The sequence below is a fragment of the Triticum aestivum genome, chromosome 4B (genome assembly GCF_018294505.1).
Source record: "Triticum aestivum cultivar Chinese Spring chromosome 4B, IWGSC CS RefSeq v2.1, whole genome shotgun sequence".
In the NCBI taxonomy this organism is placed as follows: Eukaryota; Viridiplantae; Streptophyta; class Magnoliopsida; order Poales; family Poaceae; genus Triticum; species Triticum aestivum.
The window spans coordinates 6,395,865-6,420,288 of record NC_057804.1 but is presented as its reverse complement, the minus strand read 5'-3'; the positions used below and the strand labels follow the sequence as shown (position 1 = coordinate 6,420,288).

General features: G+C 49.4%; 1 protein-coding gene across 1 annotated transcript; it reads left to right on the top strand.

Moving 5' to 3' along the window:
- The first annotated feature begins 19,851 nt into the window (after positions 1 to 19,851).
- Positions 19,852 to 23,996, top strand: LOC123094168 (senescence-induced receptor-like serine/threonine-protein kinase). The gene is made up of 13 exons (XM_044516225.1): positions 19,852 to 19,951; positions 20,279 to 20,768; positions 20,948 to 21,489; positions 21,596 to 21,734; positions 21,818 to 21,889; positions 21,984 to 22,055; positions 22,146 to 22,226; positions 22,309 to 22,469; positions 22,567 to 22,805; positions 22,875 to 23,004; positions 23,146 to 23,211; positions 23,286 to 23,478; positions 23,549 to 23,996. The coding sequence occupies exons 1-13, from the start codon at positions 19,852 to 19,854 to the stop codon at positions 23,994 to 23,996; spliced, it is 2,733 nt and encodes a 910-aa protein (XP_044372160.1).
- Positions 23,997 to 24,424: the final 428 nt, after the last annotated feature.

The following is a 24,424-nucleotide window of genomic DNA, read 5'->3' as shown; positions in this document are numbered from 1 at the left end:
GTTGTCATTTCTTGAAAGTTTGGGGCTGCGACACTTATGTGGAAAAGTTTCAGGATTGATAAGCTCGAACCCAAAGCGGATAAAATGCATCTTCATAGGAAACCCAAAACAGTTGGGTATACCTCCTAATTCAGATCCGAAAGCAATATGAATTGTTTCTAGAATCGGGTCCTTTCTCGAGGAAAGGTTTCTCTCGAAAGAGTTGAGTGGGAGGATGGTGGAGACTTGATGAGGTTATTGAACCGTCTCTTCAACTAGTGTGTGGCAGGGCACAGGAAGTTGTTCCTGTGGCACCTACACCAATTGAAGTGGAAGCTTATGATATTGATCATGAAACTTCGGATCAAGTCACTACCAAACCTCGTGGGATGACAAGGATGCATACTACTTCAGAGTGGTACGTAATCCTGTCTTGGAAGTCATGTTGCTAGACAACAATGAACCTACGAGCTATGGAGAAGCGATGGTGGGCCCGGATTCCGATAAATGGCTTGAGGCCATAAAATCCGAGAGAGGATCCATGTATGAAAACAAAGTGTAGACTTTGGCAGAACGGCTCGATGGTCGTAAGGCTAATGAGTACAGATGGATTTCAAAAGGAAGACGGACAATGATGGTAAATGTCACCATTAAGAAAGCTCGACTTGTCGTTAAGATGTTTTCCGACAAGTTCAAGGAGTTGACTACGATGAGATTTTCTCACTCGTAGCGATGCTAAGAGTCTGTTGGAATTATATTAGCGATTACTGCATTATTTATGAAATCTTGCAGATAGGATGTCAAAACATTGTTTCCTCGACGATTTTATTGAGGAAAGGTTGTATGTGATACAACCGGAAGGTTTTGTCAATCCCGAAAGATGCTAATAAGTATGCAAAGCTCCAGCAATCCTTCTAAGGACTGGAGTGAGCATCTCGGAGTTGGAATGTACGCTTTGATAAGATGATCAAAGATTTTGGGTCTATACAAAGTTCATGAGAAACTTGTATTTCCAAAGAAGTGAGTGGGAGCACTATAGAATTTCTGATGAGTATATGTTGTTAACATATTGTTGATCAGAAATGACGTAGAATTTCTGGAAAGCATATAAGGTTATTTTGAAAGTGTTTTTCAATGGAAAGCCTGGATTAAGCTACTTGAACATTGAGCATCAAGATCTATAAGGATAGATCAAAATGCTTAATAATACTTTCAAATGAGCACATACCTTGACATGATCTTGAAGGTGTTCAAGATGGACCAGTCAAAGAAGGAGTTCTTGCCTGAGTTGTAAGGTACGAAGTTAAGACTTAAAGCTCGACCACGGCAGAATAGAGAGAAAGGACGAAGGTCGTCCCCTATGCTTAAGACGTAGGCTCTTCAGTATGCTATGCTGTGTACCGCACCTGAAGTGTGCCTTGCCATGAGTCAGTCAAGGGGTACAAGAGTGATCCATGAATGGATCATAGGACAGCGATCAAAGTTATCCTTAGTAACTAGTGGACTAAGGAATTTGCTCGATTATGGAGGTGGTAAAAGAGTTCGTCGTAAAGGTTACGACGATGCAAGCTTGACACCTATCCGGATAGCTCTGAGTAGAGAGACCGGATACATATAATGGAGCAGTAATTTAGACTAGCTCCAAGTAGAACAGTTGTTTGGAATAGCTCCAAATAGAGCGTGGTAGCTGCATCTAGGAGATGACATAGAGATTTGTAAAGCACACACGGATCTGAAAGGTTCAGACCCGTTGACTAAAACCTCTCTCACAAGCAACATGATCAAACATAAAACTCATTGAGTGTTAATCACATAGTGATGTGAACTAGACTACTGACTCTAGTAAACTCTTGGGTGTTAGTCACATGGCGATGTGACCTGTGAGTGTTAATCACATGGCGATGTGAACTGGATTATTGACTCTAGTGCAAGTGGGAGACTGTTGGAAATATGCCCTAGAGGCAATAATAAAAGTATTATTATTATATTTCCTTGTTCATGATAATTGTCTTTTATTCATGCTATAACTGTATTATCCGGAAATCGTAATACACGTGTGAATACATAGACCACAATATGTCCCTAGTGAGCCTCTAGTTGACTAGCTCGTTGTGATCAACAGATAGTCATGGTTTCCTGGCTATGGACATAGGATGTCGTTGATAACGGGATCACATCATTAGGAGAATGATGTGATGGACAAGACCCAATCCTAAGACTAGCACAAAAGATCGTGTAGTTCATTTGCTAGAGCTTTGCCAATGTCAAGTATCTCTTCCTTCGACCATGAGATCGTGTAACTCCTGGATACCGTAGGAGTGCTTTGGGTGTATCAAACGTCACAACGTAACTGGGTGACTATAAAGGTGCACTACAGGTATCTCCGAAAGTATCTATTGTTTTATGCGGATCGAGACTGGGATTTGTCACTCCGTGTAAACGGAGAGGTATCTCTGGGCCCACTCGGTAGGACATCATCATATGCGCAATGTGACCAAGGAGTTGATCACGGGATGATGTGTTACGGAACGAGTAAAGTGACTTGCCGGTAACGAGATTGAACAAGGTATCGGTATACCGACGATCGAATCTCGGGCAAGTAAAATACCGCTAGACAAAGGGAATTGTATACGGGATCGATTGAGTCCTTGACATCGTGGTTCATCCGATGAGATCATCGTGGAACATGTGGGAGCCAACATGGGTATCCAGATCCCGCTGTTGGTTATTGACCGGAGAACGTCTCGGTCATGTCTGCATGTCTCCCGAACCCGTAGGGTCTACACACTTAAGGTTCGATGACGCTAGGGTTATAAAGGAAGCTTGTATGTGGTTACCGAATGTTGTTCGGAGTCCCGGATGAGATCCCGGACGTCACGAGGAGTTCCGGAATGGTCCGGAGGTAAAGATTTATATATGGGAAGTCCTGTTTCGGCCATCGGGACAAGTTTCGGGGTCATCGGTATTGTACCGGGACCACCGGAAGGGTCCCGGGGGCCCACCGGGTGGGGCCACCTGCCCCGGGGGGCCACATGGGCTGTAGGGGGTGCGCCTTGGCCTACATGGGCCAAGGGCACCAGCCCCTAGAGGCCCATGCGCCAAGATAAGGAAAAGGGGAGAGTCCTAAAGGGGGAAGGCACCTCCGAGGTGCCTTGGGGAGGATGGACTCCTCCCCCTCCTTAGCCGCACCCCTTTCTTCGAGTAGGGGGCAAGGCTGCGCCTCCCCCTTCTCCCCTGCCCCTATATATAGTGGAGGGGAGGGAGGGCATCCATACCTGAGCCCTTGGCGCCTCCCTCCCTCCCGTGACACCTCCTCCTCTCCCGTAGGTGCTTGGCGAAGCCCTGCAGGATTGCCACGCTCCTCCACCACCACCACGTCGTTGTGCTGCTGTTGGATGGAGTCTTCCTCAACCTCTCCCTCTCCCCTTGCTGGATCAAGGCGTGGGAGACATCGTCGGGCTGTACGTGTGTTGAACGCGGAGGTGCCGTCCGTTCGGCACTAGGATCATCGGTGATCTGAATCACGACGAGTACGACTCCATCAACCCCGTTCACTTGAACGCTTCCGCTTAGCGATCTACAAGGGTATGTAGATGCACTCCCCTTTCTACTCGTTGCTGGTCTCTCCATAGATAGATCTTGGTGACACGTAGGAAAATTTCGAATTTCTGCTACGTTCCCCAACAGACGAAGCCAGTTCATATCCACCCGACTGACCCCAATGCAGCTCCGACCCATATTTCCACAACGCTCGACTCTAAATAGGAAGAAGCGCTCATCCAGTTCCTCCATGAGAACTGAGACATCTTTGCATGGAAGCCAGCTGACATGCCGGGTGTTCCCAGGGGGCTGGCTGAGCATCGCCTTAGAGTCGACTCAAAAGCGAAACCCGTTAAAGAAAAAAGCCATTGGCGAGGAGGTGGCTCGACTCCTTGCAATAGAGTTCATTCAAGAGATATACCACTCCGAGTGGCTCGCCAATGTCGTCATGGTTCCCAAGAAGGACAACTCACTTCGTATGTGCATTGATTTCAAACATATCAATCGGGCCTGCCTGAAAGATCATTTTCCTCTCCCTCGCATCGACCAAATTGTCGACTCGACCGCAGGGTGCGAGAGATTGTCTTTTTTAGACGCCTATTCCGGGTATCATCAGATCCGTCTGTATGGACCTGACGAAATCAAAACAGCTTTTATCACTCCATTCGGGTGCTTCTGCTATATCACCATGCCATTCGGCCTCAAGAATGCCGGAGCCACGTTCATGAGAATGATTTAAAAGTGTTTACTCACTCAGATCAGTCGAAATGTGGAAGCGTACATGGATGATATCGTGGTCAAGTCGCGAAAGGGTTCCGACCTATTGACTGACCTAGCTGAAACATTTGCCAATCTCAGAAGGTATGATATCAAGCTCAATCCATCGAAGTGCACATTCGGAGTACCTGGCGGAAAGTTACTCGGTTTTCTCGTTTCAGAACGAGGAATCAATGCTAACCCAGAAAAAGTTGGCACCATACTCCGAATGAAACGCCCTGTGTGTGTGCACGACGTCCAGAAGCTTACTGGATGCTTGGCCGCTTTAAGTCGATTCATCTCTCGCCTCGGTGAAAAGGCATTGCCCCTTTACCGACTGATGAAGAAGGCAGACAAGTTCGAGTGGACTCCAGAAGCTGATGCAGCGTTTGCCGAGTTAAAAACTCTGCTCTCCACCCAGCCGGTGCTTGCTGCTCCAATCAGCAAAGAGCCTGTGTTGCTTTATATTGCAGCCACAGGACAAGTCGTCAGTACAGTACTTACGGTCGAGCGGGAAGAAGAAGGGAAAGCCTTCAAAGTCCAGCGCCCAGTGTATTATCTCTCTGAAGTTTTGACCCCATCGAAGCAAAGATATCCTCATTATCAGAAGCTCGTATATGGGATCTACATGACCATGAAGAAGGTTGCTCATTATTTCTCTGATCATGACATTACAGTCGTCAGCGACGCACCATTGTCAGAGATTCTTCACAACAGAGATGCAACTGGTCGAGTGGCTAAGTGGGCGATTGAACTCCTTCCCCTTGATGTCAAATTCGAGGCAAAGAAAGCCATTAAGTCCCAGGCTATAGTAGATTTCCTTGCCGAGTGGATTGAGCAACAACAGCCGACTCAAGTTCACTCGGAGCATTGGACCATGTTCTTTGATGGTTCTAAGATGTTAAATGGTTCTGGTGCTGGGGTTGTTTTGGTTTCCCCCCGAGGAGACAAGCTCAGATATGTGCTCCAGATCCACTTTGATTCCTGCAACAATGAAGCAGAATATGAAGCACTCTTGTACGGGTTGCGCATGGCCATTTCACTCGGCGTTCGTCGTCTTATGGTTTATGGCGACTCAGATTTGGTGGTCCATCAGGTGATGAAAGAGTGGGACGTTAGAAGCCCAGCCATGACTGGATACTGCAATGCAGTGAGGAAGCTCGAAAAGAAGTTCGAAGGGTTAGAGCTCCACCACATACCCCGACTGAAAAATCAAGCAGCTGACGGTCTGGCAAAGATAGGATCCAAGAGAGAAGCCATCCCCAGTGATGTGTTCTTGGAGCATATCCACACTCCGTCAGTCGTAGAAGATCCTTTTACCGATGAAGCTCCGCAACCTAAGAGTGTTACGGACCCGAGTGAGGTTGAAGTCCCAGCAGTGGTCGACCTGATCATGGAAGTTTTAGTGATCACTCCAGATTGGACAGTACCATATATCGCGTATATCTTGAGGAAAGAACTCCCGGAGGACGAAGAAGAGGCTCGACAGATTGTCCGCCGATCTAAGGCCTTTACCGTGATAAGAGGACAGTTGTACAGAGAAAGCGCGACTGGAGTTGGTCAGAAATGCATAACACCAGAGGAAGGTCGAATAATCCTTGATGACATCCACTCGGGGACCTGTGGCCATCATGCGTCCTCTCGGACCATCGTGGCCAAAGCATACCGAGCCGGATTTTATTGGCCAAGAGCAAATGAAATGGCGAAGGAGATAGTCGACAAGTGCGAGGGATGTCAATTTTACTCCAATATGTCGCACAAGCCCGCGTCAGCTTTGAAGACTATACCACTCGTCTGGCCTTTTGCAGTGTGGGGTTTGGATATGGTCGGTCCTTTGAGAACAGGCAGAAATGGTTTTACCCATGTGCTAGTAGCAGTCGACAAGTTCACTAAGTGGATCGAAGCTAAACCCATCAAGAACCTCGATGCCGGTACTGCTGTCAGCTTCATCAGAGAATTGATATTCAGATATGGGGTCCCGCACAGCATCATCACTGACATCGGGTCAAACTTCGACTCTGAAGAGTTCAGAGCTTTCTGCACATCTCAAGGCACGCGAGTCAACTATGCTTCAGTCGCTCATCCACAGTCAAACGGACAGGCAGAACGAGCCAACGGTTTGATTCTCAAAGGGTTGAAACCCCATTTGATGCGTGCTTAAGCATGCGGCTGGTGCATGGGTCGATGAACTTCCCTCGGTGCTTTGGGGGTTAAGGACCACGCCCAACTGGTCAACTGGAAGAACTCCTTTCTTCTTGGTCTACGGAGCTGAAGCAGTCTTGCCAAGCGACATTCTCCACAATTCTCCCCGAGTCGAGCTCTACACCGAAGCTGAAGCAGAACAAGCGCGGCAGGATGCAGTCGACCTTTTAGAGGAAGAAAGGGAGATGGCTCTGATCAGATCGACCATTTACCAACAAGACTTGCATCGCTTCCACGCCAAAAACGTGAAGAGTCGAGCCTTCCAGGAAGGAGATTTAGTCCTCCGAGTGGATCAGCAGAAACCACACAAGCTTGCTCCTTCTTGGGAAGGTCCCTTCATCGTCACCAAGGTTCTCCACAATGGAGCATACCGTCTTCACAATGTCGAGCGTCAGATCGACGAGCCCCGAGCTTGGAACGCGGAGCTTCTCCGCCCCTTTTACACTTAAGTATTCACTCGGATGAGTTGTAATAAAAGTACTTCTATAGTTTATTTATCAAAGACAAGAGCTTTATAATTTTCCCAGTAATGGTTATTTCTTTTGTCCACTCAAAACAATCCCCCAGTGGGTGGCTTGGCTGCGAATCCGATTCGCCCAAGTCTGTAAAAAAAATCCTAACCGAGTGGTGACCCAGTCTCCCACACGAAGGCTTAGCTGCGAAATCCATTTCGCCTAAGATAAACAAAATCCTACCGAGTGGTAAGCCAGCCTTCCACTCGGAGGCTTAGCTGCAGTCCAAGTACTCGCCTAAGATAAACAAAATCATGTCGAGTGGTAAGCCAGCCTTCCACTCGGAGGCTTAGCTGCAGTCCAAGTACTCGCCTAAGATAAACAAAATCATGTCGAGTGGTAAGCCAGCCTTCCACTCGGAGGCTTAGCTGCAGTCCAAGTACTCGCCTAAGATAAACAAAATCCTGTCGAGTGGTAAGCCAGCCTTCCACTCGGAGGCTTAGCTGCAGTCCAAGTACTCGCCTAAGATAAACAAAATCCTGTCGAGTGGTAAGCCAGCCTTCCACTCGGAGGCTTAGCTGCAGTCCAAGTACTTGCCTAAGATAAACAAAATCCTGTCGAGTGGTAAGCCAGCCTTCCACTCGGAGGCTTAGCTGCAGTCCAAATACTCACCTAAGATAAACAAAATCCTGTCGAGTGGTAAGCCAGCCTTCCACTCGGAGGCTTAGCTGCAGCATTGCGCTCACCTAAGTACAAATACAACGTGCGCTTCGCAAGGAGGACGAGGTGCGGGTCGACTGCTACCCTCTCCTTCCGAGCTACGCCACAAGTACAACGTGCGCTCTGCAAGGAAGACGAGGTGGAGGTCGACTGCTACCCTCTCCTTCCGAGCTACGCCACAAGTACAACGTGCCTTCTGCAAGGAAGACGAGGTGCAGGTCGACTGCTACTCTCTCCTTCCGAGCTACGCCACAAATACAACGTGCGCTCTGCAAGGAGGACGAGGTGCAGGTCGACTGCTACCCTCTCCTTCCGAGCTACGCCACCAATACAAAATCCTATCGAGTGGAGAGCAAACCTCCCACTCGGGGGCTTAGCTGCAGCCCAGTGCTCGCCTAAGTTCTTGAAAATCCTACCGAGTGGAGAGAAAACCCCCCACTCGGAGGCTTAGCTGCAGCCCAGTGCTCGCCTAAGTTCTTGAAAATCCTACCGAGTGGAGAGCAAACCTCGCACTCGGGGGCTTAGCTGCAGCCTAGTGCTCGCCTAAGTTCTTGAAAATCCTACCGAGTGGAGAGCAAACCTCCCGCTCGGGGGCTTAGCTGCAGCCTAGTGCTGGCCTAAGTATCTAAAATCCTACCGAGTGGAGAGCAAACCTCTCACTCGGGGGGCTTAGCTGCAGCCTAGTGCTCGCCTAAGTGTATTGGGGAACAAGTCGATTGCAATAAGCGCTTCGCTTTAACCTGCAAAAGACACCTCAAACCAAATGCAAACATATTCAACGTTGAATCCAAGTTCGGATAACACCTAACGGAACCGAAAGTGCTCAAGCGCTAGGCCTGTTAAGGTTTGTCGGTTACAAAACTCACTCGGCATACCGAGGCAAATTTAAAGTATCAAGCTCAGAAGTTTTTTACCCCTCCTGTGGAGGGCTGGAAGGTGCAACAAACTCGTCCAGATCAATTCCATCTGCGATCCGAGTGGCAGCAGCAATGAAGGTCTCCATGAAAGATCTGAAATCATGCTTCTTGGTATTAGCCACCCTAAGAGCCACCAGCTTGTCCTCTCGTGCATCCTTGCAGTGGACGCGGACCAGAGACAGAGCAACATCCGCACCGCACCTGGCCGAAGACTTCTTCCACTCCTGCACTCGACTTGGGACCTCGTTCAGTCGAGTCATCAAAGACTCGAGGTCGTTTGGAGTGTCTCTCTTGGCCAGAGTGTTGTGTCGATGCGAGAAGTTGCGACTTTCAGCCTTGCGAGATAGTCGATGACAGCAGCAACACGAGATTCAAGCCGGAGCACATTCATGGCGACTTCATCTTTCACGGGAGAGTTGATGGGGTCCAGGTTTACTTCCAGTCGACCAGTCTCCTCTTCAAAGTTCTGGCAAAATTCTGCAAGCACAACCACCGAGTCAAGACAACAGTCGGAGGTTACAGTTAAAATATTTGTTTGATACAAAAGGATTACCTTCAAGCATGAGGAACAACTTCTTGGCGAGTCCACCCAGATAAGCCTCCAGATCGTTCTTCTTTCTCATCAACTCACTGGCCTTGTCATTCAGGGTGGTCTTGTCACTTTTCAGTCGACTGACCTCCTGGTTGGCAGCATCAAGAGCAGCTTTCAGATTGGTGTTTTCTTCTTCAAGCTTGGTCACTGAAGCCAGCTTCTCATCTGCAAGCTTGGTCTTCTCTAAAGCAGTTTTTTGCATCTCAGCCAAGTCAAGTTCTTGCTTCTTCAGGGCATCCCTCACTTTGTCTGCAAAGTTACAGTGAGATTAGATTCGGAAACAAGTGAGAGGCAAAGGCAGTCGTCAAAGGCCTCACCAAGCATACATTTAGCTTCCTCCTTCGCCTTCGTCAAGTTCTCTTGGGCCAGTTTCAGATCGAGCTCGAGCTGAATGTGTTTGTTCTCCAACTCAGTATAACAAGCCGCAAGGTCACAGGATTTCTACGAAGAACCAATCGACAAATGTCAAAGACAATTCACTTCCGAGTGAGTAAGGAAAAATCATAGCGTTTCTAAGACTACGGCCGAATGCAAACATTCGACCATAGTCTCGGGGACTACACCCAGTGGGTGCACTCAGCGTGCCCCCACTAGTTTCATCAGTTAGAGTCGACCAGTCGACCAACAAAAAAAAGGGAGATGTTCTTCAGACTATAGTTGACCGCCAGCAGTCGACCACAGTCTCGGGGACTACACCCAGTGGGTGCACTCAGCGTGCCCCCACCGATCTATGAATCTATTCGACCTAGTCGAGTAAGGAAAAAACTTAAGACATAAAGCCTATGGTCGACTGCCAGCAGTCGACCATAGCCTTGGGGACTACACCCAGTGGGTGCACTCAGCGTGCCCCCACTAATCCGGAATTTCAATCGACACACCTAGTGGGTGTAGGACAAACTCTAAGAATTTTAGAAAGAAGAGTTTTCAGATATCATATCCTAACAGAACAGGCAGTGACCGACTGACCTGAACATTACTCTGAAGAGCGGAACTGGCGTCATAGGCTGCCTGGCTGGCTTCTCGTATTGCCTTCACTTGCTCCATCATGACCCCCACTTGGCGGATTGCTTCTTTAGCAGCACTAGCTTGGTCTTCTGGAACGGGGTAGGTTGAGAAAAGTGAAGGTTGAGCAGCACTCGACGACGAAGGACGAGCACTCGTCAACGGCACCGCAAAGGTCACGGTAGGCCGAGTGAAATTGTCTCCCTCCACGACCAACGTCTCGGGTGCTGGCACGTCCTGAGTCGCCTTGCCAGCAGATGCTTTCTTGCTCCTCCTCTGCCTTGGTGGTTCCTCGTTGTCATCATCGGGAAGATCGATAACGACGTTAGATGGAGCTGCAGAAAGAATCAAAATTAGAGTCAATAAGTCAGTCGACTGAAAACGACATCACAAGAGTCATACCAGGTTTTGAGGTAACAGCATCCTCCATCTCGTGGTCTTCAGCCCTGGCCGAAGTATCAGAAGTAGCAGCACTGCAGTTCCAGAAGTCAGACACATGAGTCGGCCAAGAACAAGTTCATGAAACGGGGAAAACTCAAGACTACCATTACCCTGAGATAGTGGGGATCACCATCTTCATCTTCGGCAAGACCTTCGCAGGTTTCGACGGTGCCACTCGAGATTGCTTCGGAGCCTTCTCAGTCGGCGCCGGAGAAGTAGTCCGAGGGCGCTTGGTCGACTAGGTAGCGGTCGCGACCCCCTTACCACGCTCAGTCGCGGGATCATGGACAAGCTTCAAGCGTCTTTCCGAGCGGGGAGGTGCAACTTCCTCCTCCTCCTACTACTCATCAGAGTCATCAGCTTCATCATCGTCGTCAGCATCCGAATCCCACTCCTCCGGGCTTTTGCCCCCACTTCCTTCCTCCTCTTTAGTCGGCGTCTGCGCTCCATTGGGCATCGAGTATAACTCCGTTGTGGCCTGTCAGGCAACAAAGCAGAACAAAGATCACTCGACCAATTCACAGCGAAGCAGAATGAATAAGGCAAGATTGCAATTGGAAATAAATGGCCATACTGTGTCCGGTGTGTAGGTACAGTCGAGTGGTGGGATCCTCCTGGCCCCTCGAGGGTTGTCCTTATTCCCCGTGATTGCGGTCACCCACCTCTCCAGTGTGGCGTCATCGACCGCCTCTGGATGGACCCGAGTGATGTCTTCAGTTCCACAATACAGCCACATCGGATGGCCTCGGTACTGAAGTGGTTGGATGCGCCGCCTAAGGAAGACCTCCAGAAGATCCATACCCGTCACTCCGTCTCTAACGAGTTGGACTACGCGCTCCATCAGCATTTTTACCTGAACTTTCTCCTCAGGAAGCACTTTCAGAGAAGAGGGTTTGTCCACTCGGTCCATGGAAAACGGAGGGAGACCAGTCGACTGCCCCGGCGTCGACTCGTCTTGGCAGTAGAACCAAGTCGACTACCACCCTCTAACCGACTCAGGAAGGGTCATGGCCGGGAAAGTACTCGTATTCCTCATCTGGATCCCAAGACCACCGCACATCTGGATAACCTTAGTCCTCTCATCGTCCAGACTCGCCTTTTTCACTGTCTGTGAGCGACAGGTGAATAGGTGCTTAAAGAGACCCCAGTGTGGTCGACAACCCAGGAAGTTCTCGCACATGGACACGAAGGCAGCAAGATAGGCGATGGAATTGGGATTGAAATGGTGGAGTTGCACCCCAAAGAAATTCAGAAACCCTCGGAAGAAAACACTCGGCGGCATAGAAAAACCACGGTCTACATGAGTGGCTAAGAGAACGCACTCACCCTCCTACGGCTGCGGCTGACACTCGGTCCCCGGAAGCCTTGCTAACTCGTGGGGGATCAGTCCCTCATTGGCCAGGTCATTGAGATCTTTCTCAGTGATGGTCGAGCGGATCCAATCCCCTTGGACCCAACCCTTTGGCAGGCGGGACCTTGACGAAGATCCGCCCCGACTGGACGGTCTCCCCTTCGCTTTCCCCGTCGTCGTCGCCTTCTTCGCGCGCTCTAGGGCCGTCGTCCTCTCCTTCACCATTGTCGCCGGCGAAGCGCGCGAGGAGTGGATAGGCGGAGGTGAGAGCAGGCGCAGTGGGCGGAGGCAAAGAGGGAGGAGAGAAGAATGGGAAGGCACTGTTCAAAAAGCCCTCGCCCGACCCTTTATATAAGGACGCTTCCGAGTGGCTGACGAGTGGGTCCGGGCGGTCCTGTCACATCCCGAAACAGTCGTGCACGCACGATACGTGGCGAAAAAGGCGGCGCGGAAATCAAGTCATCCGCGCCTTATCTCTTTCGAGTACCGCGGTCCGCCCCGTTTCGCGCGCTTCCCAAAATTCGGATCCCGCAAAATCCGCTAACAGCAGATCAATCTGTCAGACGATATCTTTCCTATGATCCGTCGCTTGGAAGTTCACTGAAGTTCAAAAGTTCACTCGACAGAAGACAAGAATGGATCAAGGCGACTGAAGTAAAAGTTGACGCCGACGCCGAAAGAAAAATCGCCGATCCAAGATACGACATAATCAAAGCACAAGAAATGAGTCGGAGAAAATCATCAACTCCTTCCTCACTCGAACCTCGATCCATTCGGGGGCTAATGATGATGTTATGTACCTAGGGTAGAGTCATGGACCTATCTAGGATACCATACCCAAGGACATCCTTAGACGAAGCTACCTTCCAGTCGACCAAGAGAGACTCCACTCGACCGAATAGAAGACACTCGACGAACCTAAAGACACTCGACCATGAAGACTCACTCGACCATCAGGAGTTCAGGACCTACTCTTTATGCAAACGGTCTGTAATTAAGTAGTATTAATGGTAATGATGACACTTTATGTAGGGCGTTACCAGTAACGCCCAGCCTTAATGTACTTTAACCCTCTGCTACGTGGGTTGGCTGGGGTCCTGGCGTCCTCTATATAAGCCGCCCCCTCCACTAGTAGAAGGGTTCGCACCCCTGTAACTCATATACACATAAACCAGTCGACCGCCTCTGGGCTCCGAGACATAGGGCTATTACTTCCTCAGAGAAGGGCCTGAACTCATTAAACACTCGTGTGTACAACTACTCCATAGCTAGGATCTTGCCTCTCCATGCCTATCCCCCATTCTACTATCAGACTTAGAACCACGACAGTGGTCGCACCATTCTGAAGATGAAGCCACTTGGGAACGAGAGGATCGTCTGCGTGATGAATACCCCGCACTCTTTCCTTCTAACTCCTAAATCTCGGGACGAGATTTCTTGTAGTGGAGGAGATTTGTAACGCCCAGATAATTATGCTACAGTAAAACTCTGCTAATGGTGCCACGTCACCTTCGTTACTGTTGCTAATCTTTCGTTAGTTCAAAACCGGTCGAAAATTCAAATTCAAAATTTGACAAACAAGGAAAGTTTTCAAACGTCAAAACTAAAATGTTCGGGCTGTGTCAAAAATTGCATAAGTAATTATGGTGTAGAAGGCACAATTTTATCTAATGCTTAAATGCCTTAAATTAAATAAAACAGAAAAGGAAAATAAATAAAAGAGAACAAAACTAACAGCAAAAAAAGAAAGAAAGAGAAAGGAACCCGCCCCCAACCCCCTGGGCCAACTGGCCCAGCTAACCCAGCCGACCGGCCTAGCCGGCCCGGCCCGCCTCCCCCTGCCGCCTCCCTTCCCTGTTCCCCCGACCCGGGTCGGAACAGGGGCGCGTCGCCACCAGACCCCCTCGCCGGCGATGACGAGGAGATAAGATCGCCAGCGCCCCCGCCTCCTCGATCCCGCCTCCCACTCGCCCCCGCCTCCTCGATCCCGCCTCCCACTCGCCCCCACTCTCGCCCTCGGCCCCCGTGCCTCTCCCTCTCCCCTCAGATCCACTCCGCTCTCCTCCTCTCCCATCGCCTCCGAACGCCGCCATGGACCCACCGCCGTGAACGCACGGACACAGCCATCGCCTCGCCTCGCCAGCGTGTCCGTCGGCTTCGCCATCGTCTTCCTCGTCCATCGGTGGCTGCAGCTGGAGCTCAGAGGCGCTGCTGCAACGGTTCCCCTCCTTCCACATCTCCGGTCGCCGTCGTTCTTCACCAACTCCGGCGACGCCCCCTGCTTCTACTAAACCACCACGGGCCATCTTGCGTGCCGCACGGTGAGCTCCTCCACCTCCTACTCCTCCTCGTTAAGCCCCTCGCGCATTGTAGCTACCTCATCGCCATTGCCGTGAGCCCGTCGCCGCGGATCGCCTCGCCGCCGTGGCCATGCTCTCCGTCGTGCTCGCCTGAGCACGGCATCATGCTCCTGATGCTCACCGGAGCCCTACGCGCCCACGCACTAGCCTCCCCGTGCCTCCTAGCGTGTTTCCCGTCAGGGACCCGACTGCGCCGCCGCCTGCGCGCGTCGCCGGCGCCCTTCCGGTGACCAAATGGTCACGGGGCCGAGCCCTTTGTGCTCAGCGCGTCGCGCTGCTCCACCCTAGCCTTCCCGTTAGCCCCGAAGCGCGCTGCGTCGCCGTCTTCGTCTCACGCCCGAACCACCTCGCCGCCGTCGAGCCTGTAGCGCTCGACTCTGGCCACCACAGCCTCCGCAACCACCAACATTCACTCCGCCGTCGTCTTGCCGTTCGAATGCGACCGGTCCCGCCCAATTTGGTGCCCCGTAGGCGAAACCCGGCGCTCGCCGGCGTTCGGCCGCTGCGTGCGAGCTCGCCGGAGCTACTCCGGCGGCTCCGCTGAGCTGGCACACCGGGGCCCACCCCTAGGTCACTGCTCGTGGGCCTGGGGGCCCCAACTGGCCACGTTGACCGAAGTCAACTAAGCTGACGTGGCAGCTACTGCCACTGGCATGCGGGCCCCATCCCATAAAGAGAATAAAAACAAATAGATAAACTGCTAATTAATTAAATTAATTAATTAAAAACTAATCTCTCACTGACTACTGGGCCCTACCTGCTAATTAACCCATTTAGTTAGTTTCAAAACTCTGTTAATGCCCCTGACAATGACATGTGGGTCCTACTGGACCCACCTGTCTGGTTTGACTAGTCAACTGACCAGTTGACCTGCTGACATCACTCTGATGTCATGCTTGCGTCATCAAACATTGTTCTGGATAATGTTGGCTTTAGATAAATAATTAAAATCAGAAAATGATTTAAATCTTTAGAAAATCATATCTTTTAATCCGTAACTCGGATGAAAATACTTTCTACATGAAAGTTGCTCAGAACGACGAGACGAATCCGGATACGCAGCCCGTTCGTCCGCCACACATCCCTAACATATCGAACTCGCAACTTTCCCCCTCCGGTTCCTTTGTCCAGAAACGCGAAACACCGGGAATACTTTCTCGGATGTTTCCCCCTTCGTCGGTATCACCTACTACCGCGATCGGGCACACCTAGCATCGTTACTTGTCATGTCATGCATCGATATGCATCTGTTTGCATTGTATTTATTGTTTCTTCCCCCTCTTCTCTCCGGTAGACTACGAGACCGACGTTGCTGCTGCCCAGTTCGACTACGGAGTTGACGTCCCCTCCTTGCCAGAGCAACCAGGCAAGCCCCCCCCCCCCCTTGATCACCAGATATCGCCTATTCTCCTCTATACTGCTTGCATTAGAGTAGTGTAGCATGTTACTGTTTTTCGTTAATCCTATTCTATTACATAGCCGGTCATTGTTGCTACAGTCATTGATACCTTACCCACAATCCTAAATGCTTAGTATAGGATGCTAGTTTATCATCATTGGCCCTACATTCTTGTCAGTCTGCCTTGCTATACTATCGGGCCGTGATCACTTGGGAGGTGATCACGGGTATATATTATACATATATACATACTATAGATGGCGACTAAAGTCGGGTCGGCTCGAGGAGTACCCGCGAGTGATTCATGGATTGGGGGCTGAAAGGACCTTTGTCCCGACTGCCCTCTGTGTGGATCTTTGTGGCGGAGCGACAGGGCAGGTTGAGACCACCTAGGAGACAGGTGGGCCTGGCCCTGGTCGGCGTCCGCGGTTATTTCATAATAACACACTTAACGAGATCTTGGTATTTGATCTGAGTCTGGCCACTGCCTATACGCACTAACCAACTACGCGGGAAAGATATGGGCACTCGACGTTGTGGTATCAGCCGAAGCCTTCGTGACATCAGCGACTGAGCAGCGCGCGCCAGATTGGACCGCGTAACGTGACTTCCTTTGTAATGGAGGTTGCTAGGTCTACTTTCGGCCACCCTCGCAACGTGCAGGTGTGCAATGGGCGATGGGCCCAGACCCCTGCGCGTATAGGATTTAGACCGGCGTGCTGACCTCTCTGTTGTGTCTAGGTGGGGCTGCGACGTGTTGATCTTCCGAGGCCGGGCATGACCCAGGAAAGTGTGTCCGGCCAAATGGGATCGAGCGTGTTGGGTTATGTGGTGCACCCCTGCAGGGAAGTTAATCTATTCGAATAGTCGTGTCCCTCGGTAAAAGGACGACCCGGAGTTGTATCTTGACCTTATGACAACTAGAACCGGATACTTAATAAAACACACCCAGACAAGTTCCACAGACAACCCGGTGATCGCTTTTCCACAGGGCGACGAGGGGAGGATCGCCGGGTAGGATTATGCTATGCGATGCTACTTGGAGGACTTCAATCTACTCTCTTCTACATGCTGCAAGACGGAGGCTGCCAGAAGCATAGTCTTCGATAGGACTAGCTATCCCCCTCTTATTCTGGCATTCTGCAATTCAGTCCACTCATATTGCCTCCTTACACATATACACATGCATATGTAGTGTAGCTCCTTGCTTGCGAGTACTTTGGATGAGTACTCACGGTTGCTTTGCTCCCTCTTTTCCCCTATTTTCATCTTCTTCTCGGATGCTGCAACCAGACGTTGGAGCCCAGGATCCAGACGCCACCGTCGACGACGACTACTACTCTAGAGGTGCCTACTACTACGTGCAGGCCGCTGACGACGAACAAGAGTAGTTAGGAGGATCCCAGGCAGGAGGCCTGCGCCTCTTTCGATCTGTATCCCAGTTTGTGCTAGCCATCTTATGGCAACTTGTTTAACTTATGTCTGTACTCAGATATTGTTGCTTCCGTTGACTCGTCTATGATCGAGCACTTGTATTCGAGCCCTCGAGGCCCCTGGCTTGTATTATGATGCTTGTATGACTTATTTATGTTTTAGAGTTGTGTTGTGATATCTTCCCGTGAGTCCCTGATCTTGATCGTACACGTTTGTGTGCATGATTAGTGTACGATTAAATCAGGGGCGTCACAGGGATGCTGCCGGTGCTGAGCCTCCAGTTGCCCGGCACCCGCATGTCCGGCGAGTCGGGTAATCCGCCTCGTAGAGGAGGCGGGCCTCGTGGTCGCGCAGGGTACGGCGGCCGCTCTGTCGCTGGGATAGCGCTTCACCATTTGCTCGTCGGGGTGGGACAGAAGGAAGATGCGTGAAGGTCGTCATCGGTGAGAGGGCGAGAGTTCTTCAGCGAGGGTGACATGAGAGTGTGCAGCCACCCGCGAGGAAGTGGGTGGCTTTTATAGCCGCGGGCGGCATGCGTGTGTACGTGTGGCGGGAGGGGCGGGATGCGCGTCGGCACGCCTTCACTACACCGCCCATGAGGAATCAATGGATGGCTAACCGGCAGGCAGCCTTGCATTGATTCCCCGTGGGAAACCGAGGCGATGAGGACGACGAACGCCGCCGGTCGCTGACTCGGAATCCCCACCAGGCTTTCACGCCAAAAATGTTCCCCCGGCACCCCTGAGAGCCCCCCACCCCAGTGCGCCAGGTTCGTCCTGGGTCCGCCGGCGCCAAAATCGGCCCTAACCGGCGAAAGTGGGCTTCTGGAGGTGCAACTATGCCATTTTTTGGCGCGGGCGATAAAAAAGGGCCTTGGGGCCTGTTGGGGCACGAGTGGAGATTCTCTTATGCACATGAAGCCCTTATTTTCCATCTCATGAGTCAAAAGTAGCATATACAAACGCATACCGTATCGCGGCCTTATTTTCTATCATCCCATGAGTCAAAAGTAGCATACACACACACGTACCGTATCGATGGGGTGAGGCGTGCCGCCGCGCGGGTATAGCTAGTTCATGAGGATGTTGTCTAATGATTTCTTCATTGCTATATGTAGTAGCGTCGAGTTGAATGGAAAACATAAAATAATAATGAAAACCCTAAATGAAAAAGAATTGAATGGTAAACACAAAAAGAAAAGGGAAACACAAAATGAAACACGGCCCCTTCAAAACCCTAAACCCTAGCGCTTGGCAGCGCCTGACACGTGGCGGCCTTTAGTCTTGGTCGGTGTTACCAACCGTGACTAAAGGTCCTCCTGCCTGAGCACTCCATAGCGGCCACGTGGAGCCCCTTTAGTCCCGGTTTGTAACACAACCGGGACTAAAAAGGGGGGCCTTTAGTCTCGATTCTTTAGTCCCGATTGCCCAACTGAGACTAAAGGCCCTTAAGAACCGGGACTGATGTCCCATTTTCTACTAGTGGGAGGAGATATGAGAGTCGTTGAGGAACGAGCTGCATTTGCAGCATATTGCAGTTGTTGGTGGCGGTGGAGATGGGAAATGGGGCGGAGGAGGGCATGTCGTGGTGGTGGTGGGTGGAGGACTGCAGCGACTGACGGACTGAGAGGAGGCATCCGAGGCATCAGGTGCGGACGGCGCCGGCCGCAGCTACCTCTCCAGATGCGAGTTCGGCTGAAGGAAGGTGGCGGCGGGATAGGTCTAGATGGGTCTGGAAGTGAGGTGCGGAGGGGTTTCTGAATGAATATGGAGAGATTATCGGGTGTCTTTTTGCAAAAGTGCCAGAGATCACATTATATGCATTAGATGCAGATCGAATGATCGAAATTGATAAATGGCAGGCACACCATCACCAACTCAACTTTTTATAGGAATAGAGATTTTGAAAATGCCTATTATATATGTTTCTACATCATTTAGATTGAATACATATGATAGTTCCATTAGTTTGGGACAAAAATAATGCTCTTATGCACAAGTTATCGTTGTGCACTAAAATGTACTTCTCTATTTTCATCATAACGCAATATTTGTTGGGTATATCACTAAGGTGGAATGACAACAAAAGTGTGAACAGATAGTGACAACTAGGTAGGTACTTTTGTTGTCTAATAAATTAAAAACACTTTGAGTACACTTCGAAAATCATTCCGCCTTTTTGTTTTTGCGCACACCACTTATCATGCTGTTTGTCGTGCAGCATCGTGAAAGATTTTAAGAAATTTGCTGATGTCGGACGTTTCGCGTGGTGTAACATACAGGCATATTTGCTAGTATGTTTTAATAAAAGTAAATAAAATACTCCTGTATGTAAGTAGGATAGATGGAGTTAATCGCTAGTACTAGCTACCCTGGCCGCCTGGTGAGGTGCTCTAGGTAGCTCCGCCTCCGGCATCCGCCCGCCGGTTTCCTAAGAGCTGCATGCATGCGGACAGCGACTCTCTCGTCAACATCGCTGCCCTAATTAATCCTCGTACAGCTGCATGCATGCCGTCGGTGAATCTGTCCGTCGTCAAAATCGGGGCCCTAACGTACTGCATGCCTGCGGACAATGGCCTATCGTCATCTCCACGCACGCCCATGTCAACTCTGACATCATCTGGATTACTAGGATAAATGAGGGCCAACGAGTGGGATCAGTTTAGTTGTCACGCTCCATTTGCCTCCGATCCTGCTCTGCTCGTCAATGGAGCCACCAACGCCCAGAACCATGCCATCATGGTTGCTGCTTCTCTGCCTAGTCGCCTCTGGCCTGTTGCAAGCTCTTGCGCAGTCTAACCCACCAGGTATATACATCTTCGGCATCTCGCCTTTCACACCGCATCGCATGGCGCCGCGGCTTCACGCCGTCATCGGACGGCATCTCATCATGCTCGCCGCATCGCACCGCAGCCCGGCATCTCGCCTCCTTCGTGCAGTCAACATAATAAGCTTTCGACGATCGACTAGCTAGCTAGTCCTAGACCATCTAAGTTACACGCATTAGGAAAGCAAACTAAATATGCAGATACAAATATCAAGATTAGTGCTTGCTAATATGTTTACAGTGGCCGATCGTTGAGATATGCATGCATGGTTTTTAGTTTTTACTGCATGACTATTGATGCATGCAGGTTTCATAAGCATAGACTGTGGTCTCCCCGGAGAGACAGGCTACGTGGATAGCGCCACCACGCTACCCTACACCACGGACGCTGGCTTCATCGGCGCCTACGTCGGCTCGAACCACAACATCGCCGCCATATACATGACCTCGCCACTACCCAACAACTGGTGGTACACCCTGCGCAGCTTCCCCGTCGGGAAACGCAACTGTTACACTCTTGGCTCGCTCGTGCCCGGGCTCAAGTACCTCATCCGCGCCAGGTTCTTCTACGGCAACTACGACGGCTTCAACTACCAACCTTTCTTCGATCTCTATGTCGGTGTTGACTTCTGGATGACGGTGAACATCCGAGCCTCCAACACGGCGGTGCTAGCGGAGGCCATCGTGATGGTGCCGCGCGATTCGGTGCAGGTTTGCCTGGTGAACACGGGCGGTGGGGTGCCGTTCATCTCTGCGCCGTTTGGTAAAAATATGTACCGTTTGGTAAAAATACTTCAGTGATTTCAGTAGTACATAGGATTTTTTTTAATAATTCAAATATTATTTTGAGTTCAAGTGAATATTTTGTCTAGTTGGCCGAAATGCAAACCAAAATCACTGGATTTAACTGAATTTGGAGATTTCGATTGTCATTGAATTTTTTCTGAAATTAAAAGTGAAAACCATTCCTACCCAGTACCTACTACCACAAAACGCAACTGATCAATTGTTTCAACAGGTACCCTGATGATCCATTCGATCGGATGTGGTTCCCTTTTTCTGGCAACGAAACAACTCACTGGGATGAGATATCAACGGACATGGAGGTCCACATCACTGACGACCAATTCCAGCCGCCCCAGGCCGTGATGCAGACGGCCAACACGCCGAAGAACGTCTTAGACAACATAGAGTTCACCTTAAACCTCCATAGTTCCCCTACTGACCCGTCCCTGGGTTACATGGAACTGATATACTTCTCTGAACTGGAACCTCTCCCTAGTGGCGCACTACGGCCATACAACATCTACCGGAATGGTGGAGAGATCAAAACAAACTACACTCCAAAGTACCTTGACGCTGGTTGCATCCACTCGACTGAGCCATTTAAATTTCAAGCTAGCCAGTACATATTATCCATCAACCCCACTGCTAATGCGACGCTGCCGCCCATCATAAACGCATTAGAGCTATTCTCCGTCATGTCAACCAGCACCCTTGGCACCGACTCACAACACGGTGCGATCATATATCATACACACATACATGCGCTATCTAGCTCGCTGGTCATTATCGTTTATGCATGTTATGTTACTAAAAATTGTGTTTGGTTTTCTATTAATAGTGTCTGCCATCACGGCGATCAAGGAGATGTACCAGGTGCAGAAGAATTGGATGGGTGACCCGTGTGTTCCCAATACTATGGTCTGGGATGGCTTGACATGTATCTATGGCACTTCTGGACCCCCAATTATCTCAAACGTGTAAGTAATTTATATCTCTACTCTACTCTACTCAGTTATGTTGTGCCATAAAACTGATTAGCCACTTTGTTGTTAATATATAGAAACGTCTCCTTCAGTGGTCTGGATCATACTATATCACCTGATTTTGCAAATCTCACGGATGTCCGATACTTGTACGTCATGTCTGATACTTGTACCTCTACCCTTCCTTGTAAAATTCTTTTTGGAAAAAGTGGTAAAAGGAAATATTCTGTCTATACACTGCAGGGATTTGTCAAACAACAACTTGATTGGCTCAATTCCGGACACCCTTTCACAATTACCATCATTAATATTTTTGTAAGATTCGCAACTATTGTGATCCAGTTGATTCGAATATTCCCATGCTATTTATTTTCACTCATGACAATATTATTTTATTTTCTATAAAGATCTCTCAAACAACAAGCTCAGTGGATCAATTCCCTATGGACTTCTCAAAAAAGTTCAAGATGGCTCCTTGTATCTAAGGTGATTTCCCTCTTTTTTCTGATTACATCCAACCTGGTTCCCAATAAGCCTGACTAAGCAACTTCATTTCATTTCCTTGTAGATATGGCAACAATCCTGACCTCTGTTCTAATGGAAGTACATGCCAGCCTGCTAAAGGAGATAGCAAATTAGCTATCCACATAGCTGTTCCTGTAGTTGTAATTGTAGCATTAGTGCTAGTGGCAATACTATGCTTTTTGTTGCAGAGAAAAAGGAATCAAAGTGAGTCTTTGGAATGAGGACAAAAGAATCTCTGCCCCCTTCCCCATTTGTGTAAACGCAACATTAATGTTTGTTACGATATGTGTTGTCTACATAGGATCAATCAGAAACCATGTAAAGCTGACAAATGATAGCGATTGGAATATTTCACTTGCAAGTGAGAACCGTCAGTTCACGTACATGGAACTAGAGGTGATAACGAAAAATTTCCAACGATCGCTTGGGCAAGGAGGGTTCGGGTTTGTCTTCCACGGCTCCCTCGAAAAGGGTACTGAGGTGGCAGTAAAGTTGAGGTCTCATTCTTCAAATCAAGGCATCAAGGAGTTCCTTGCAGAGGTAGAACTTCTTGTTGCTAGACAGAAATTCATACCAGGAAGTTTGACTAACTCATGATCTCTTGTCTAGGCTCAAGTTTTAACACTTATTCATCACAAGAATCTTGTGTCCATGATTGGTTACTGCAACGACGGGGGGCACATGGCAGTTGTCTATGAGTACATGCCTCAAGGATCCCTAAAAGAGCTTATTGCAGGTATGTATGTTGTGAATTAGACAATATAGCTATAGCTTGAGCATGTCAAAGTCGAAAATGGAGTGTTACTTATCTTAGTATTTATATATGACCATTTGAAGTACCCACTGGTCTTATATTTACAACGTATGTTTATATTTGGAGAAGATGACAACAAACAATGCTTGCCCTGGGGACAAAGACTTCGAGTTGCACTTGAATCGGCGCAAGGTACACCACTGAAAAATGCAGTGACCTACTATTGAACACATTGTGCTTGAATAATTAATACTGGTGATGTGCAGGACTGGAGTACCTACACAAGGGGTGTAGCCCACCTATAATTCACAGGGATGTGAAAACCGCTAACATCTTGTTAAACGCAAGGCTGGAGGCCAAGATTGCCGATTTTGGCTTGTCCAAGGTTTTCAACTGTGAGGATGACACCCATGTATCCACCAACACATTTGTAGGCACATACGGATATGCAGATCCAGAGTATGTCGACCTCTTCCTCTCTCCTCACTATGCATGCCGTCTTTTTCTGAGTAAACACACATGTATGCAGGTATCAGAGGACAGTGCAGCCGTCAACGAAGAGTGACGTGTACAGCTTTGGTGTTGTGCTGCTAGAGCTAGTCACTGGGAAGCCAGCCATCATACGCAACCCCGAGGCCATAATCTCCCTCGTCAATTGGACACGACAACGGCTCGCATGGGGCGACATTGAGGGCGTTGTGGATCCGCGTATGCAAGGTGATCATGACATCAATGCTATTTGGAAGACTACAGAGATTGCATTCAAGTGCACTGAGCAATCGCCCCTGCAACGGCCATCCATGACCGATGTCGTGATGCAGCTACAAGAGTGCCTCGACCTCGAGCAAGGCTTCAAACAGGGCAACAATGGATTCTACACTGGCAGTGGCAACGGTGAAGTGGACCCAAACATGGATTACAACACTACAACGAATCAGTCCATTGATGTGAGCCAGAATAACGCTACTTTGAGATAAAGCATAATTATAGTAGAGAGTCACCAGTGGATACAAGTCTTCCACCAACACAATGAAGGCGTCTTTGCCAATCTAGTCCAATAACCACCATGAATTCTCTTCTTTCATGGTCCGATCTCTACAATATGTTTTTTTACCTGGGCGAGTAATGTTTGTTAGACTATTCCTTGGATCCCAAGTTTTCTATTCCAAGTCGGTTTGTAATACCTAGTCTAAGTTGGTTCGGTTTGTAATACCTAGTCCAAGTTGGTTTGTAAGCAATAGTATGGGAAAGTTGTGGAACTTCGAAAAATGTGATAAAACAAGGTCCGAAAAATCTGAAATCTTGAGACAACAAGCTTCATCAAATGTTTGAACTTTTTGCAAAGTTTCAGCTAAAAACAACATCCGAGGAGCTCTCACAAAAAAAACAAAATCAATGCTCAAAC